Below are 19,402 nucleotides of genomic sequence, written 5' to 3' on the forward strand. Positions count from 1 at the left end.
CACCCCACTGTGGCCTGGCCCCACCCCCTCACCTGCTCCACCATCCTGTCTACGGGCGATCGATGGGGGGGGTGGGGATGGTGGTGGGGGCAGCCCCCTCCCCACCAGCCTGGCTCCCTCAGTGCCTGGGAGCTGGGCAACAACCCCCCCCCCACCACCACCACCGCTGGTCACCATCTGTGGGGTGACTGGCGGGGTGATCGGGCCTGCTCACATCTGCCTTGGCCTGGCACCGCCCACTCACCTGCTTCACCATCCCGCCGCGGTTCCACGCTTGTCAGGGCCCATCGGAAGGGCAGCGCTTCCACTGCTGCCCGCTGCCAGCGCTGTGTCACCGACGCCCGCCATGTTCCACACCAACCCCTGGAGGTCAGCGCACGTCATAGCGAGCAGTGGATCTCCTGACTGAACTCCTGAGGAGACAATTTGCATTTTAGGCTCTTATTATATAGGATACTGTAATAAAAGTTACGTGAATGTGGCATTATTAAGTAAAATAAAGGTTACTTGAACACAAACACTGCCACACTTTGACAATTGATCTGATAACCCAAACAGCTAATAAGTGACTAATGTTCAGCATGGATATGCTGGACAAAAGGATGATTGAGGTCTTGGACTGGATGGAGAAGGATGGCAGATTTCATCATGCTATTCAGAACAGCACACAAATTAAAAGTTATGAATTGCTTATTTCTGGAATTTTCCATTTAATATTTTTGGATTGAAGTTGACCGTGGATAACTGAAACTGCAGAAAGCAAAACTGCACATAAGAGGATATTACTGTATATAGTTTCTTTACAAGCTTTACATAAATTATTAAATTAAAAAAGCTTGGATTGTAGATATGTGACATAATCTATAAATTGTATTCAAGAGCAAGTTTATTAACTAGAGGTAACTAGTCACAAAATATATACACAGTATCATATTCAGATGTGACAAATTAAAACCTGGATCATAGACATCACATTAACTATAAGGAAAAAAATTTATCTGTCATTAAATGTCATTTCTAAACTGCTTTCATCATATCCAACATCTTAAACTTGTGAAATTTTATGCACTTAGATATTGTCAATATTTTGGGCCAGGTACTTAGCTAGGTATAGAGGAAAAAATGTTAAAAAGCAGTCTGACCCACTAAACCACTGGTGTGATAGGGGGATAGGCAAACCCAACAAATTAGAATACAATTGGGTCTTGCTCTGATAAAGCAAGGCACTATTGTAACTGGAAGGGCCAGCTCACCTAACTCTACCTTGAGAGTCATGGAGGACTTCACCAAGGAAGGAGGGCTGAGCAGAGAGGTTGAGAGATGAGCAGGTGTTTGCCAGGATGATCACCAGGTGACTCCATGCAGGAAGAACAGCACACATGCTCTATCCCAGTGTTTAACGAAAAGCGAGTTTGTCCCTCAGGGATATTTGGCAATGTTGGAAATAGTTTTGGTTGTCATACTGGGTAGACTTACTACAGTAGAAGTCAGTAGTGAGTAGAGGTCAGGTATGCACAAGACAGCCTCCCACAAAAATTAAATTATCTGACCCAAAATAGTGCCACTGTAAGACACTCTATTCTAACTGCAAACAGCATCTCTTTGAATGGCCAGGTTGCAGGGAGGGATAGGAAAGAAGCAAGAGATGAAGCCAAAATGATAAAGAGAACACAAAATTAGGAAAGCCTCACTGGAAAAAAAATTAGATTTTATCCTAAATGTGAGTGAAAGCTGAACATAATCAGATTTGCATAGTAGAGAAATTGCTGTGCCTACAGGAGAATAAATAGGCTGAGAAATGACAAACAAAACGGAATTTAAACAATTTCACTTGCATTTTCTTTATCAATGGGAATATCTTCAGCATGAAAAAGTGAAAGACTGGAAGAAGCAAATTGAAATCCAGGATTGATGACAAGACTGTGAGAGAACAAGTAGCTGTAATTTCAAGGTTTCTGGTGCAGATAAATTAAACAGTTACATATGCACCTTATTTCCTGAATCCCTCCCTCCACTGGCCAGCAAGGCTGCCCCTTCCTCTCTCTTGCTGAGCCTGATGCCTCAAAGCCCTTCCCTTGGTTCCTTATCTTGGCTGACTTTTTTCTTTTTTTCTTTTATCATTTGTCCTGCTAGACTAGCAACCCCCATCTGACTTGTTCTTCCAGTTCTGATTGGAAACTATGCGTCTTTTGTGCGACTAAGGAAGGTTAAAGAAACTCCACCCCTTAGCCTCAAGCACAGTGAGACTGACTCATAAGAGTGATAGAGAGAGGGAAGGAGAGGTTTGACAAATGACCTCCCAAGTGATCAGATGATTTGCAGACGAGATTAGCAAAATGATTTTGTCAGTTCAGAGTAAGAGCCAAAATCCTTTCAATTTCTCTTGGTATCCCACTTCACCCACCCTGCCCTGATCTCTCACCTCCACTTCTACTACCCTGTCTCTCAGTCACTCAGCTCCAGCCCCACTGTCCTCCTTCAGCCCCAAAGAGTTTGCATTAGCTGTTCCATCTAGATGAGAAACAGAATTCCCCATGGAGCTCGTTAAAATGAAAGGAGGCCCTGGCCAAGTAGCTGAGTTGGTTAGAGTATCCTCCTGATACACCAAGGTTGAGGGTTCAATCCCTGGCCGGGGCACGTACAAGAAGCAACCAAAGAATGCAAAAATAAGTGGAACAACAAATCAATGTCTCTCTCTCTCTCTCTCTCTCTCTCTCTCTCTCTCTCTCTCTCTCCCCCCCCCTCCCTCCCTCCCTCCCCCCCTCCTTCTTCCCCCTTTTCTCTCTAAAAATCAATCAACAAATTTTTTCTTAAATGAAACCACAGGCCCAAAATGGCGTAACTTGTGGTAAGCCCTACCAAGACTTACTACATAACCTAATTGCAGTTTCAGCCTCTCCCAAGAGTGGAATTTAAACTAATCAGTCTAGAATCTCCTGGTCAGTACTAGTGAGGTAATCCACATGATAAACCCCCATTGCCTTCCTCCAAGGGAAGGTGACCTTGCCTGAAATAATCCACTCCTTTAACTTTCTTGCCCCACCCCCACCCCAACCCTGTGTCTGCCTATAAAAGCCTTCCATTTTGAACAGCTCCCTGGAACTCCCTTTTGTATACTGGATGGTGTGGTAGGCAGTTAGACAGACATGAGCAGAGCAAGGACAATGGACCAGGTACAGAAGGTCATCAGGGTGGAAAGCCCTGGGTGCCTAGCAAAGGACAATTGTAGGATGGGACCTCGCCCCCAGAGTGACCCTTCCTCCTGTAGCATATCACTGGTCATGCAGTTTGGACCCCTTGACCTTTCTTTCCCAAAAATAACATTTAGACCTCAGTTGTACTTCAGCACCGGGCCCAGAAAAGCAGCAAATCCCCATGACTGACCTTAGGACCAGCTTCATTGAATAATGACCCTGCCCTGACGCACACCAATCAATCAGTGGAGATCACAACTCTGGAAAGGATACACATGGAAAGCTGCTGAATATTCTATTAAGATCTTCCCCAGAAGATCCACCCTTGAAACCCTTAGGCCGAGGATCCACTGAGCTCTCTCTCCCAGGAGCATCCAGAGCCTTTCCCTTTCCCTTTCCCTTTCCTTTCCCTCTCCCCATTCCCCCAGGTACCTTACCATCACCTTCCTCACTCCCAAGCTCCAAGGGCCCTTCCTTTACCTCTACAACTTGTTTCCTAAGCCCATTTCTTCTATGAATTACTTCTACCTCTGTGGTTTTCCAAATAAATGTTCTCTTATAGTTTCAGTCTTGTCTCTGAATTCTTTCCTAGCCAGAACTCAAGTACTGAGGCTGCTGAACCCAGGTTTGGTCTGACCCCACCTGGTGCCTTTCCCACCACCTACAACAAAGGGATGCTGTCCAGTTCATGAATCATTCTATAAAGCCAATCAGATCTTCAAATTTACTTGGTTGAATTTTTGTTCTTTAACAAGAGCTTTAACAAAATACCCAGATCCAACCTTTAGACCTTTTTTCAAAGGGCAGATATATTTTTCCTTCTGAGTTTGGCTCCCCTTCCTTCTATCCTCTTTCACCTCTATCAATATCTCCACACCATCTCATCTCAAACATTTTTCCAGAATGTCTGAAGGACAAAGCACATCACAGCATAATTTATAGAATGAAAAAGGCAGAGGAGAAACAAAAAAGAAAAGGAAAAAGAGACAGGAGATTTATCTGCCCATCTCTCTCCCCTTCTCCCTCTCCCCTTAGGTCAAGGTTTACCCCACAAGGGGCTATTTTTCCTATCCCTGAATTTCAGGGTTGCAGCATCTGGTTTCTCGGAAGTGACTCAGAGGCCAAATCCTATAACTCACGTGTAATATTATACCCAGGACTGGACGTGGAAGACACTCACCGTGAAGTGGGCTTAGCACAAGCAGTTATCTGGGCTTTTGACTCAGACTCGAGCCAGCTTGGGGAGACTGGCTAGGTCACCAGTAAAAGCAGCAGTATCAGTGAAATTAGAAGATGGCAGTGCCTTTAATATATATATTTTTAAATCCTCACCTGAGGATATTTTCCATTGACTTTTTTAGAGAGAGTGGAGGAGAGAGGAAGAGACAGAGAGAAACATCGATGTGAGAGAAACACATTGATTGGTTGCCTCCTGCACGAGCCTCGACCAGGGCCCAGGCCAGGGAGGAGCCTGCAACGAAGGTATGTGCCCTTGACCGGAATCAAACCCAGGACTCTTTGGTCCACAAGCCGATGCTCTATCCACTGAGCCAAACCGGCCAGGGCTAATATGTTTTTATTATTATTATTTTTAGAGTGAGAGGTAGGGAGAGAGAGAGATAGAGAGAAACATCAATTGGCTGCTTCCTGCACATCCCCTATTGGTGACCAAGCCTGCAAGCTGTGCATGTGCTCTGACTGGGAATTGAACCAGGGGTCTCTTGGTGCATGGAATGATGTTCAACCAAGAAACGCTGGCCAAGGTGGTAGCAATGCCTTTAGAAAGAAGGATGTGGTCCCAGGAATCTGAGGGACTGCACAAGGTTTGTGTCCAATATAGTATGCATATTTTCAGCTTCAACTGATGCTGCAAAATTGCTCTCCAACGTGATAATACCAATTTATACTCCTACCAGCAGTCTACAAGATTCCAGTTCTACATATTTGTCAACACTTAGAATTACCATGCTTCAGAAATTTAGCTAATCTGATGGATATGTAATGATATTTCATCTTGTTTTAATTTGCATGTAACTTATTTACAGTGAGACTGAATATCTTTGTATTCAGTGAATTATCTGTTCAAATCTGTTTTCAGTTTTTCTTTCAAGTTTTTTACCTTTTACAGACTGATTTGTAGAAGTTCTTTAAATCTTTTAAATAAGAATCCTTTCTCATATTGCAAACTTTTTCTCCCAGTCTGTAGATTATATTTTCACTTTCAATGTGGTATCCTTTTGTCAGTGTGGAGGGCACACAATAAGAATAGAGCCACAGTTGTTTAATAATTATTCGCCTTACTAACTTTAGATAAGACGTTTTCTTACAGATGCTGGGAAACTGGAGGATGAAACAAGGCTGTAAAAAGATAAGATGCCTAAATGAATCCATTACTCAGAAAAAGAAAAAAAACATTTGAGAACAGACCCAGAACAGGACATGCTTTGATTTGGTTGCTGTGCTGGAATCCTGATCCCTCCGGGAGTTTGCCTCAGGAAGGCTGATCATTCTCCGGTCCCAGGAACAGGCTGAGCTATTTATAACATCATTGAAGATTAGCCACCTTGTTATGGGACTTTAAGCTCCTGAAAGTCGGACTGCAGACCCTCCCCTCCCCTTTCCATGTTACACTTGCAATTTGCAGCTGCACATAGCTATCTTCTCCCTTAATGCGCAAAAAATCAACCAACTTGCAAGAGGGATCGGCGCAGAATTCCCAGGGTGACCAACTGCTCTCCCCATACTTCCAGCATTATTGGAATAAATGCTCATATATGATTCAACCTTGCCTCTGCTTAATTTGGCTCAAGTAGTGACAGGAGGCCTTGGACCCACTGTGTCCAGTTTCACTTTGATGAAGAAAAATTTTAATTCTATTATAATCAAATACATCAATTCAGAGTTTTATTAGAAATGACTACTGCAATTTACCAATTGTCTCTTCAAAATCTATTGATAAGATACAATTTCTTAAAACTTAATATAATCTTATATAATAAGAGAGGGATATGCTAATTAGCCCAGATATGCTAATTAGTCATGACCAGATATGCTAATTAGTCGTGACCAGTATGCAAATTGACCATCGCTCCAACACACAAGATGGCTGCCCCCATGTGGACACAAGATGGCCTGCAGGGTAGGGCAGTTGTGGGTGATCAGGCCAGCAGGGGAGGGCAGTTGTGGGGGACCAGGCCTGCAGGGGAGGGCAGTTGGTGGGGACAAGGCCTGCAGGGGAGGGCAGTTGGGGGCGATCAGGCTGCCAGGGGAGCAGATAGGCATTGATCAGGCTGCCAGGGGAGTAGTTAGGGGGTGATCAGGCAGGCAGGCAGGCAGGCAAGCGTTCGGGAGCCAGCAGTCCTGGATTGTGAGAGGGTGCAGGCTTGGCTGAGGGACACACACACACACACCCATGCACGAATTTTGCACACCGGGCCACTAATCCTATATAATAAAAGCCTAATATGCTAAGTGTCCAGTCATCTCGTTGTCCGTTCAACCAATCAAAGTGTAATATACTAATGATATACTAAGGCCGCTCAACCACTCGCTATGATGTGCACTGACCACCAGGGGGCAGACAGTCGACAAGTTGACCAGTAGCTATTATGTGCACTGACCACCAGGGGGCAGATGCTCCGACCTGTAGGTTAGCTTGCTGCTGGGGTCTGGTTGATCAGGACTGAGCAAGATGAGTTGGACATGCCCTGGAGCCCTCCGGCTGTCCCTCCCTGGCTGGCCAATCTCCCACATCTCTCCCCGGCCCCAATCGTGCACCAGCATGGTCCCTCGGCCTGGCCTGCGCCCTCTTGCAATCCGGGACCCCTCAGGGGATGTTGGAGAACCAGTTTCAGCCCAATCCCAGAGGCCAAGCCGAGGGACCCCACTGGTGCACAAATTCGTGCACCAGACCTCTAGTTAATTATATTGATAGTGTCACTGATGTTGAACTATCCTTGCATTCCTACAATAAATCCTAATTGGGTATTCTTTATTATTAATAGAACATATTTCTTGATTACTTTTAATAGTATTTTTGCATCTGTACTACTGATAATAGTCTCTAATTTTGTTATTTGTAATATCCGTGTCAGGTATTGGTATTAAAATCAGCCAGATTCATAAAAATAATTAGAGAGATTCCCAACTTTTCTGTCTGCCTTAGTTAAATTAAATATAACTATATAAACCTACCTTCCTAGAATTTTGTCTGTTTCTTGCAAATATCCTTCCTCTTTCTTCAAATTCCTCAGCTCTAAAAATAGTCTATTCAGGATATACTTTGAAAACATCTCTTCTTGGGGGGGGTCTATCAAAACATACCTTTCATTATAGTAAGAAGACATCCTTTCAACAGTAATCTAAGCAGTGATATATGCCTATTTGTTTAATTGGTTCTCAAAAACAAGCAAAACAAAACAAAAAAACATGATCTGATAAGCCACCATGGCAAATTTCAAGTTATCAATATAACCACTGAACATGGAATTGGGAAGAAACACCCACAAACTGGCTCTTGGGAACCAGTCAGAACTGGCTCCCGTGTACACTGAATCAAGGTCCTTCTTCCACACCTGTTAGAGAACTATGCCAGACTGTGGAGTAATTAAAACATTAAACAAAGAGGGTTGGACTTTACCCTGTATATAATAGTAAAACCAGTATCACCCTTCCACCCAGGCAAGTAGAGCTCCTTCCCTACATCCTAAGCCTCAGGGCCTCCCTTCACTGCCACCCATGTTTGGAGTGACTTCTCAAAGTTTTCCAAGTCCCACCCAATGCCTGGGACCATCCAAGGTAACAGTGTTCCATGCCAATTTCTTCTCTTCAGGACACTCTCCAACACCCTACCTGGCATGTCCCCCCCCTTTCCCCACCCCTAAGTTGGGTTGCCCAGATATCTAAAGGAGTTCCTGGATTCATGCCAATGGGATTATACAGGGGTCCCATGGCTTTGCCCATAGCCACTTCAGTTCTGGAAAGGTGCCTGGTGACAGCAGTGTTATTTTGTGGGATCCCATAAGATTAAGCTGCCAGAATAAGGTGAACATGTTGATTTTTGGTAACTAAAACTGTTTATATGGACAGGGACGCGCATAAAAAAATTTTTTTTCTTTCACAATTAAGCCAGATAATAAAGACTTAGGGTTAGTGCTAAAACAGTGTAAAAGAAAGAAAAGAAGCCCTAGCCAGTGTTGCTCAGTAGGATGGGAGTTGTCCCACACACCCACTGGTTGCCTGTTGGATTCCCAGTCAGGGTACATGCCTGGTTTCAGGCTCAATCCCCAGTAGGGGGCACGCAGAAGGCAGCCAATCAATGTCACATTAATGCTTCTTTCTCTCTTTCCCTCTCCCTTCCTCTTCCTCTAAAAAATCAATTAAAAACCTTTTTCTTTTTTAAAGAAAAGAAGAAGAGGACTAAAATGAAATGTAGCTCTTAAAGGTTGGCTAATAATGAGTGCTAAAGTGGAATGGGGGAAGAGACAGAGATTTAAATCTTCTATCTAGAAGAAACATAAGAAGCCCTTATAGCAAATCATTCTATAAAGAAGCTAGTGTAGAAAAGGAAAAGCAGCAGAGGTTAAGGTTTGACCTTAAACTTTAAACACATTTTAAAGAAAAAGAGAAACTGGAAAAGTATATGAAGAATGGGTAGCTAAAAGGTTAAGAATTGTAAAGGATACAGAGCTATTCTCATCAACTATTGTTTGTTTTATTTTGTTTTAACTAAGTCATGTTTGCAGTTAAAAATGAATTAGTATAAAAATTTATAAAATAAAATTATGAAAAACTGTTCCTAGGAGCACAGTTTATAAAAAATAAAGACCTGAAACAATAAAAAAAAATAAGTTGTGGATACAATACAAAACTATACACCAAGGAGTATGTGAGTGCTTATAACAAAAATACATCTATTCTCACAAATAGAATATTGACTAAAAAAAATAACATACTAGAAATAAAATCCACAAAAAGTTCCCACAGACAAATTAATCTATACCTGTTAATAGTCAGGATAGTTGTTTACCTTTGGGGAGAGGCAGTAGTGATTAGAAGGGGCACAAGAGGAGCTTAGGGTACTGTTGTCCTTTTTCCTGAGTGGTGGTGGCCAGAGGAGTGTGTTCTCCATGCCAAAATTCATAAAATGATTGTTCCATATACTTAAAATTTGTATACATTTGTAAATATAAATTACTAGAGGTCCAATGCACGAATAGGGGCCGGGGAGGGACGCGGGAGGTTGGCCAGCCGGGGAGGGACTGCAGGAGGGCCTCAGTCCTGATCAGCTGGACCCCAGCAGCAAGCTCACCTATCAGTCAGAGCATCTTCCCCCTGGTGGTCAGTGCATGTCCTAGCGAGCGGTTGAGTGGCCTTAGCATATCATTAGCATATTACACTTTGATTGGTTGAACGGACGACCGGACAACCAGACACTTAGCATATTAATTAGGCTTTTATTATATAGGACTAGTAGCCCGGTGCACAAAAATGTGTGCACTCGGGGGTGAGGGTGAGGGGTGGGGCCAGACCCCTCAGCCCAACCTGCACCCTCTGTCTTGTTCCGAGACCCCGGCCACTCCTTGCACAGGCAGAGGCCTACAGGCTTGGGGCGGCCTGGCTCCCGAGGCCCCATTTTATCAAGAGAACAAAGTCGGCGTTAGTTACAGCCCACACCGAACCCAGTACACTACATCTGTGCATACAACTGCCTCGTTCATGTGCCTGCTTCGCCCTACTGAATTACTAACATCTTGAGGACATAGCTCTGTCTTATCCTGCTTCACCTTCAGTGCCTGGCCTGGTGCCAGGGACTTGAGAGGGTTTGCAGAGTGACTGAATGAGTGAATGAATGAGCGAGTAAGTGAATGAGCAAGCAGCTACGTGTTGCCATGGCAACGCGGCAGAAGTTCCCGCCCCACTCCCGGCTGCCTAAAGTCCACCCCGGGAAAGTTCCCGCCCTGCTCCCAGCGGCCTGGCACCCCTCTCCTGGCTGCATACTGAATTACTAACATCTTGAGGACATAGCTCTGTCTTAATCCTGCTTCAACTTCAGTGCCTGGCCTGGTGCCAGGGACCTGAGAGGGTTTGCTGAGTGAGTGAATAAGTGAATGAATGAGCGAGTGAATGAGTGAATGAATGAGCAAGTAAGTGAATGAGCAAGTAAGTGAATGAGCAAGTAAGTGAATGAGCAAGCAGCTACCCATCAGGATAGTTTGCACTCCACTCTCGGCTGCCTGACGCAAACCCTGGGCAGTTCCCGCCCTGCTCCCAGCAGCCCCACTCCGCTCTCCCAGCTGCATAGTTTGCACAGGGCAAAGGCGGCCTGGGTGTGCATGTTGGCAGATTGGTGCATTAGCACCTGCCAGCCTGGGATCCCGGGGAGGGCCGTTTGTGGGCGTGGCCGGTGGCGGATCGGTGTGGGAGGGCCATTTGTGGGCGTGGCCGGTGGCGGATTGCTGTGGTCCCGCCCACCAGCCCTGGGTCGGGTCCCATACGGTCCGCCTGCCGCCCGGGTCGCAGCTGGCAGGCCTGGATGGCAGCGGGGCAGGCGGGATGGCGCTGTCCCGCCCTGCCTGCAGTATGCAAATTAGCCACCATCTTTGTTGGCAGTTAATTTGCATATCGTCCTGATTAGCCAATGGGAAGCGTATCGGAGGTACGGTTAATTACCCTATTTGTCTTCTATTAGATAGGATACTTTAATCTGGAAGTTTAGTTTTTAATGTAAAACATACCACTAATTTTCCAAGTCACCCTAATCACTATTTTTAATCCCCAGAATAAACAGTGCTAACGGGCCCTAGCCAGCTTGGCTTAACAAACAGAGCATCGGCCTGCAGACTGAAAAGTCCTGGGTTCGATTACAGTCAAAGGCATGTACCTCGGTTGCAGACTCCTTCCTTCCCAGCCTGGGCCCTGGTCGGGGCACGTGCAGGAGGCAAATGATTGATGTGTTTCTCTCAAATTGATATTTCTTTCTGTCTTTCCCTCTCCCTTCCACTCTCTCTAAAAATCAATGGAAAAATATCGAGTGAAGATTAAAAAAAAAAAAAAACAGGGCTAACAGTATACTGCCCATTGTTTCTGTTCACAGATTATTCTAGACAAAGAATTATTTAAGGTGTTAGGCCAAATTTCATCTCTGCCTGGTTGAAGCTAACCAGTCAGTATAGACAAACAAAGAAAATAGGAAAAAAAATAATCCTCCAAATAATGTTCATTATTTTCCTAAAATTTATTTAGGGATACAGCTCTTAGCAGAGTACATTTTGCTCAAGAGACATACCTCTTATCCTTGGTCATGTAGAGAATAGAAAGGCACTGATGACACATAAGTGAAGGATAAGATTAGAGATTAAATTTACAATTTAAGAAAAGGAGATATTGCATGAAACTAATAGTCACACAGAGGACAAGAAGTGAAGCAACCTACATTTATAAACCTTTGCTCAAACATGGAACCTTCCATATAACCTGTGTACCTCAGAATCATTCTACTTCTACCTAATAGCTTACCAGAGGAACAACGTAAGTGGTAAAAAGAGTAACTATATACTAATGGGATTTTGATAAATATTGATAATTCTATGAACAGCAGGCAGACAAAAGCATCATGTGATATGGAATAGTTTTACAAAACAAAGGTGGAATAGCAAATATCCACAGAATTTGTAACCCGAAGCTAAAGCTGAAAACGGAAAAGATTAACATTTACCTATACAAATGAGCAAAGAGATTTTTCAGAAAAACAGAGAAATAACTGTCAACAGACTATCTCTGAATATAGAAAATAGCAACAGCATATTGTTTTTTTTCTTTCTTTTTCTTTTTTTTGTTTTGTTTTGTTAATCCTCACTCGAGGATAGAGGATATTTTTCCCATTGATTTTTAGAGAGAGTGGAAGTGAAGGAGAGGGAGGGGAGTGAGAGAGAGAAACATCGATGATCTATGTGAGAGAGACACATTGATTGGTTGCCTCTCACACCAGGGCTGGTTTATTCCAACCGGGGCTGGAGATCAAACCTACAACCCAGGTATGTGCCATTGACTGGGAATTGAACCCAGACCCTTTGGTGCACAGCTAACTTCAAAATTAATTGCATGTTTCCTTTACTCTTCCAATGATTATGGAAATAATTCTGAATTTTATAAATAATACCAGCATTGTCCTATAAAATAATAGATCAGCATGGTTCAAAATAGTGATTCAGTACTGTTATAGCATATTGGCATTAGAAGAAAATTTAGATGTTATGGAGTAATATTTGTTGGATTTTGCCTGCCATCATCTGTTCCCAGTCTCTTGATTTTCATTTGGAAAAACACCTTCTTCCTCACTCTGAGTTCCTGTGGTTAAAGTTGGGTCACTTCACCCCATCCGGAGTCCAATTATGGTCATAGGACCCAGGATTGGACAATCAACATATCCTATTGCCCTGGCTCTAGTGATTGTTCCAAGGAATGCACATGACCCACTCCAGGCCAATAGGAGGAAACCACAAAATTTTTTGCTGTTATCATTGAGAAAAAGATACCCACTGGAGTTATTACATCATAAGGACATAACCTAGAGCTGTCAAAAAGCCAGCAAATGCAGGCCTTCTTGAACAAAACCAGCAGAGAAGAAAGCAAAAATAAGAATTGGACAGAGAATCCTAAGGACCTCATTTTGGCCCTCAATCCAAATGCATGTGAAAATAGTAGTCACAGACTAAATCATGTATCTCCAAAATTCATGTTGAAGCCTTAATCCCCACTGTGACTGTATTTGGAGATAGGGCCTTTAAAGAGGTAATTAAGGGTAGCTGAGGTCATAAGGATGGACCCTAATCCAGTATGACTGGTGTTCTTTTATTAAGTGGAAGAGAAACCAGGGGTGTGTGTACCCAGAGAAAAGGCCATGTGAGGACAGCGAGAAAACGACCATCTGTAAGCCAGGGAGAGAGGCCTCAGGAGAAACTAAACCTGCCAAAACCTTGATCTTAGATTTCCAACCTCCAGAGCAGTGGTTCTCAACATTCTGGCCCTTTAAATACAGTTCCTCATGTTGTGGCCCAACCATAAAATTATTTTCGTTGCTACTTCATAACTGTAATGTTGCTACTGTTATGAATCGTAATGTAAATATCTGATATGCAGGATGGCCTTAGGCGACCCCTGTGAAAGGGTCGTTCGACTGCCAAAGGGGTCGCGACCCACAGGTTGAGAACCGCTGATCCAGAGCTATGAGAAATAAATTTCTATTTTTTAAGCCAACCTTTGTACGGTATTTTGTTATGGCAGCCCTAGCAGACTAAGACAAGTGCCATCCCTGAACTTTTCATGTATGAGTCAATAGATTATCTTTTTTGTATAATATAATTTGAGTTGGAGTTTTGAATCTTATGATGGAGACATAATTGCTTCAAATAGTATCAGGAATATTGTATTTAAAATAACAGACCCTATAATGTGGAATTGGCTAATTGAGATAAGGTGCAAAGCAGTAAGGATTTCCCCATTCCCCAGATTGGAATGATCATCAATTTTTGCTTTTTGGTAGGAAAGCAACCACTTTAATTGCTGTCTATTTGATCTTAGCACTCTCCATGTATCAACAAACAAAGCTGAATGTTTAAACACTAAATAGAAAATATGTTTACAGGACTTGATATAAATTTTATTATGTTGGACTGTTACTTTTTGCTAAGGTCTAACAACAAAAAAGCAAGTTTTGTTTGAAGCTAGCTTGCCTAAAAACAGAAAATATAGAAAATACAGCTTTGCCTATGGTGAGTAATCCAAGATGGCTGAGAGTCAGTCCTCACCTTTTAGGATTAGAAATGTCCACATTCTGTATTCCAAGCTAAGTGAATGCTAACAAAGCCAGGATACTGATACCCACAGAACACTCCCAGTCACTTCCTGTTATTTATTCATTCCCTACCTAACAAAAGGGACAATTGTTTGATTGTCATTGGAATATAGCCAGAAAAGAACAGTTTGATTAGCTTTGTCTCCCTACCTCAGAACCATGGCAGAGTTTGTTTCTCAGATAGAGGAGAAAAATAACTGATTTTGGTCAAAAGCTTGGGGAATATAAATAGGGAAAAAAAGTACTAATATTATAAGTGAGTTGTATTGCCTTAGAAACTCCAGACCTGACAAACAGAGCCTTATGATTACTCGACCTCTTAAAAAATTAACACTCAAGCCCTAGCTAGTTTGGCTAGGGCATCGATCGGCCTGCAGACTGAAGGGTCCTAGGATCGATTCCGTTCAAGGGCACGTGCCTGGGTTGCGGGCTTGATTCCCAGTAGGGGGCATGCAGGAGGCAGCTGATCAATGATTCTCTCTCATCATTAATGTTTCTATCTCTCTCTCACTCTCCCTTCCTCTCTGAAATCAATAAAAATATATATAAAAATAAATTTAAAAACTAATACTCAAGTCCCCCAAAACCTTCCCCAAAGGAATTTGGCTGCTAAAGCAAAAAACAAAAGAATCTTCCCTAATAAACACCTCAGCTGTGGCCACACAGGGCAATGGAGAAGGGAAAGATTTTCATATACCAGTAGTAGAACCCATAACAAACAGACTAGTTACCAAGAAACTTATGCCACTGTTAGGACAAGGAGTTCTGCTATTTCTGTTCTTTGGGGATGTTATCTATGCCACAGACCAGTAGCCATTATATATTGTCTCCCTTTCTTCTCCTTTGAAAATGGTAGTTTTTAATGATGGTAAGACTCCTTTCATAATTGTGCAACAGATGTGTTAGGATGGTCAAAATCATAGGGAAATATCTCTAAGTCCAAACAACAGAAATGCATGACACCTAGATACTATAAACCTTGAGCTGAATAAAGTCACTAAATGACAATCTGAGTCTTTGTCCCTTAGAGACAAGAGTTTTTTTTTTATTCATATGAATGGCATTATGTTAAATGGGGAAATTAGGGTATGCATGATGTTCAGCAGCCAAATAGTTGACTGTCATGAGCATTTCGTTTTTATTTGCCTGTCTGGAATGCATTCCCCCAATCCCATTATCAGTGCAAGTACTTCAAGTAGGCTGCTCCTCTTCCAGTCCTAGTTCCAAAGCAGACACTCGGCCTAAGTCTGCTCAAACATATATTCTATATAGTCCATCCTCCCAGTCACAATCAGTTCAGGTTTAAGATATGCCTGGACTGGATGTTGGCTATAACCATATGGAGAGTAAAGCTGCTGTGGTAGTTTAAGCTGTTAGAATGTAAATCTAGAACTGAACTGCAAAGGACCAGCACATGGAAATAACCTGCTTCAGAATGAAACCACAATAAGGAAAGCAGAGCCAAGAATTGGAAGAACTTGAGTCCCAGTGAAGTCATTTCAGCTCAAAACCCAGCTGTGCCTGAAGCAATTCTCCTGAACTTTTCAGCTATATTAACCAACATATTCCCTTTCTAAGTCAGTTTGAGCAGTTTTTGTTACAACTAAAAAGAGTTTTAATTATTAGTCATTTAGGTAAAGCTCCCACCCAAGGGAGGAATACCTTGTTTTTTTTTTCTTTTTTAATTAATTTTTAAATTTATTGGGGTTACATTAATAAAATTATATAGGTTTCAAGTGTATAATTCTATAATACATCATCTGTATATTGCATTGTGTTTACCACCCAAAGTCAAATCTCCTTCTTGTCACCATATTATTTGATCCCCTTTTCCCTCATTACCTTGCCCCACTTTACTTTCCCTTTGGTAATCACCATACTGCTGTCTGTGTCTATGAGTTTTTGTTTGTTTATCTTGTTTGTTCATTTGTTGCTATCAGTTTTGTTTTTGTTTTTTTTAAACCAAGCTCTGGCCAATTTTATTAAAGAAAAATTTCCCATGATTTACTTTTCACCAGTCTGTTCTGGCATGCTTCTAATATCAGAATCACCTGGGTCAATGATAGCCAGTGTGCATACCCTATAGTATTTTCCACACGCTGTGCCCAATTCAATATTATTGCCACTGTAGTGATGGACACCAGTCTTGGCCAACATGGCATAGTACTCTATTTCAGATATCCTCAAGGCCGGGCAGTTGTTGGCGAGGATGACCAGCTTCGCTTTGCCTTGTCGGATCATCTTCAGTGTCTGCTTGTACCCCAGCAAGTACTTCCCACTTTTCATCACCAGCTGGAGCCTGGAGTTAATTGACTCCAACGACTTTTTTGTCTTCTTTGCGGCCACCATCTTCCTGCCTCAAGTGCGGGACGGCCCCCAACCAGATGCAGCCGCCAAGATGGCCGGGGAGCGAGAAAGCTGCTATCAGTTTTATATCCCACATACTAGAGGCCCGGTGCACAAAATTCATGCACTGGAGGGGGGTGGTCCCTAGCCCAGCCTGCGCCCTCTTGCAGTCCAGGACCCCTTGGGGGATTCCTGCTCGCTGCTCCTTATCACTCGGCTCACTGCTCCTTAGCGCTGCCACAAAGGTGGGAGAGGCTCCCGTCACCGCCACTGCGCTTGCCAGCCATGAGCCCTGTGGGAGCGTACTGACCACCAGGGAGCAGGTCATGTGTTGAGCATCTGCCCCCTAGTGGTCAGTGTGCATCATAGCAACTGGTCGTTCTGGTCATTCCACCATAATGGTCGCTTAGGCTTTTATTATATAGATGAGTGAAATCATATGGTTCTTGACCTTTTTCTGTCTGACTTATTTCACTTAGCATAATATTCTTAACTTCCATTCACATTGCCACAAATGGCAGTATTTTATCTTTTCTTATGGTTGAGTAATATTCCATTGTACACATGTACCACATCTTCTTTATCCAGTCATCAATCAAAGGACATTTCCACTGTTTCCATGTCTTGGCCCCTGTGAATAATACTGCAATGAACATAGGGGTACATATGTCTTTGTGAATAAATGTTTTCAAATATTTCAGGTAGATACCGAGAAGAGGGGTGATGGGTCATATGATAATTCTATTCTTAATTTGTTGAGGAACCTCCATACTGGTTTCCATAGTGGCTGTACCAAATTCCTACCAACAGTGAATGAGGGTTCCTTTTTCTCCACAACCTCTCCAACACTTATTACTTGTCTTCTTGATAATAGCCACTCTAACAGGTGTGAGGTGGTATCTCATTATAGTTTTGATTTATATTTTCCTAATAGCTAGTGAAGTTAAGCATCTTTTCATATGCTCTGTTGGCCACTGTATGTCTTCTTGGGAGAAATGTCTGTTCAGTTTCTCTGCCCATTTTTAAATTGGATTGTTTGATTTTTTTGTTGTTGAGTTGTAGGAGTTCTTTATATATTTTGAATATTAACCCCTTGTTGGAGGTGTTGTTTCCAAATATCTTCTCCCATTCAGTTGTTTGCCTTTTTGTTTTATTGATGATTTCTTTTGCTGTGCAGAAACTTTTTAGTTTCATACAGTTCCATTTATTTATTTTTACTTCCCTTACCTTTAAGGTCAAATTCATAAAATTCTCTCTAAGACTAAGCTCCATAAGTTCAGTACCTATGTTTTCTTCTATGTAATTTATTGTTTCAGGTCTAACATTTTGGTCTTGATCCATTTTAAGTTAATTTTTTCATATAGTGACAAATAGCAGTCTAGTTTCATTCTTTTGCATGTGGCTTTCCAATTTTCCAGCACCATTTATTGAAGAGGCTTTCTTTTCTTCAGGTTTTTGTTTGTTTGTTTGTTTTGTTTTGTTTCTTTTTGGCTCCTTTGTGAAAAAGTATTTGCCCAGGGGGCAGGAGAACCAAGATGGCATCATAGTCAAATGCCTGTACTCGCTGCCTCCCACAACCACATCACAATTACAACTAAAATACAGAACAACCATAATCCAGAACCACTACAAAGCTGGCTGAATGGAAGTACTACAACTAGAGAAGTAAAGAAGAAAGCATACAAGACTGGTAGGAGGTACGGAGGCACAGAATGGGCTGGTCCGACACACACATGGGCCACTTTTTTAACCGGGAGGGAGATCGCCTCTGCGGAGGCTGACCGGAGGAGCAAGGGGTCCCAGCCCCACACCAGAAGCACAGCCCAGGGTCCTAGAGCTGGGAAAATAAGTCCCTACAGGCAGTAAGAACTACGGGCTGTAAAACCCAGTGTAGATTGGAGCTGAGTGACAGGCTGCTGGAGACACAGCTGCTCCTCTTAAAAGGCCGGCACCATGAACTGAATTTACAAGCTCCCGCTTCCTTTGAGCTCCAGTGCCAGGTGAGGCTCTGGGGAACCCAGACACATATGAGGAGAAACTGAACTGTCTGGCATCGGGGAAGGAACTCGAGGGCAGCTTTCTTCCAGATGGAGGTGCTCGCAGCAGTCATTGTTCCTGTGCTGGGACCTCCCCTGTTGCAGGGCTGACTGGCAGCCATTTCTGTTTGCTCTGCCCTGGTGATTCCCTGAGACCTTGCCCCACCCAATTTACAACCCCACCCAAACTGTGCACAGCGGCTTTTGCATATGAATGGCCTGTCCTTTCTCAGGCTAAAAACCTGTCAAATAAGTTGCAGTTGGGTCAGGGAGCCCCAAACCTATCAATAAGAGGCCCAAGACCCAGGACCAGCACCAGCACCAGCATCAGCCTGCCTTGCTTCACAGCTGGGCCTCATCTGGGCATTTCTAAACCTGATACAAAGAGGAGGAATCTGAAGATCTCTCTGTAGCTCCTGCTGGGTGACCCCAGGAAGTGGCTAACTTTGCACCTCCCTGGAGACCCAAGAGCCAGTGTGCCCAGTGGTCAGTGTCAGACCATACCAGATTACAACTCTTCACATCCATAAACAACACACTCAAGGGGCAGACTCAGTGAGCACCAAAGCCCCACTGAAGCAAGTCCTGCCCCATAAGGGTGTCTCCTGCACAACAGCTCTCTCACTATAGTCGCAGCTGGTCCCCACAGCCAATTGGCCTGGAGTTCAATTCCTCCCAGTGACACCAACAGCAATCAAAGCTCAACTACAACAAGACTGTGCACACAGCCACAAAGGGGTGCACCTAGAGTGTCCACCTCAGGTGATTGGGGAGGCTGAGCCACTGGGCCCCATAGGGCACCTACTACACAAGGCCACTCTACTAACTCAAAGAGACATAGCAGCTCTACCCAATAATAGAAACAAACACAGGGAAGCAGCCAAAATCTGGAGACAAAGAAAGATGTCACAAATGAAAGAAATGAAGAAAGCAAACTACTGGATATAGGGTTCAAAACCACAGTTATAAGG

General features: G+C 43.2%; 1 protein-coding gene across 1 annotated transcript; it reads right to left on the reverse strand.

The window, feature by feature from the left end:
• Positions 1 to 16,000: 16,000 nt before the first annotated feature.
• On the reverse strand, positions 16,001 to 16,462 carry LOC102433634 (60S ribosomal protein L30-like). The gene has a single exon (XM_006084267.3). It carries the CDS (start codon positions 16,396 to 16,398, stop codon positions 16,054 to 16,056), a length of 345 nt encoding a protein of 114 aa, XP_006084329.1. The 5' UTR covers positions 16,399 to 16,462; the 3' UTR covers positions 16,001 to 16,053.
• Positions 16,463 to 19,402: the final 2,940 nt, after the last annotated feature.

Source organism: Myotis lucifugus, unplaced genomic scaffold, assembly GCF_000147115.1.
Source record: "Myotis lucifugus unplaced genomic scaffold, Myoluc2.0 scaffold_10, whole genome shotgun sequence".
NCBI classification, from domain to species: Eukaryota; Metazoa; Chordata; class Mammalia; order Chiroptera; family Vespertilionidae; genus Myotis; species Myotis lucifugus.

Excerpts from the sequence above, each read along its gene's own strand:
- LOC102433634 (XM_006084267.3), bottom strand. The coding sequence starts at position 16,398 with ATGGTGGCCGCAAAGAAGACAAAAAAGTCGTTGGAGTCAATTAACTCC.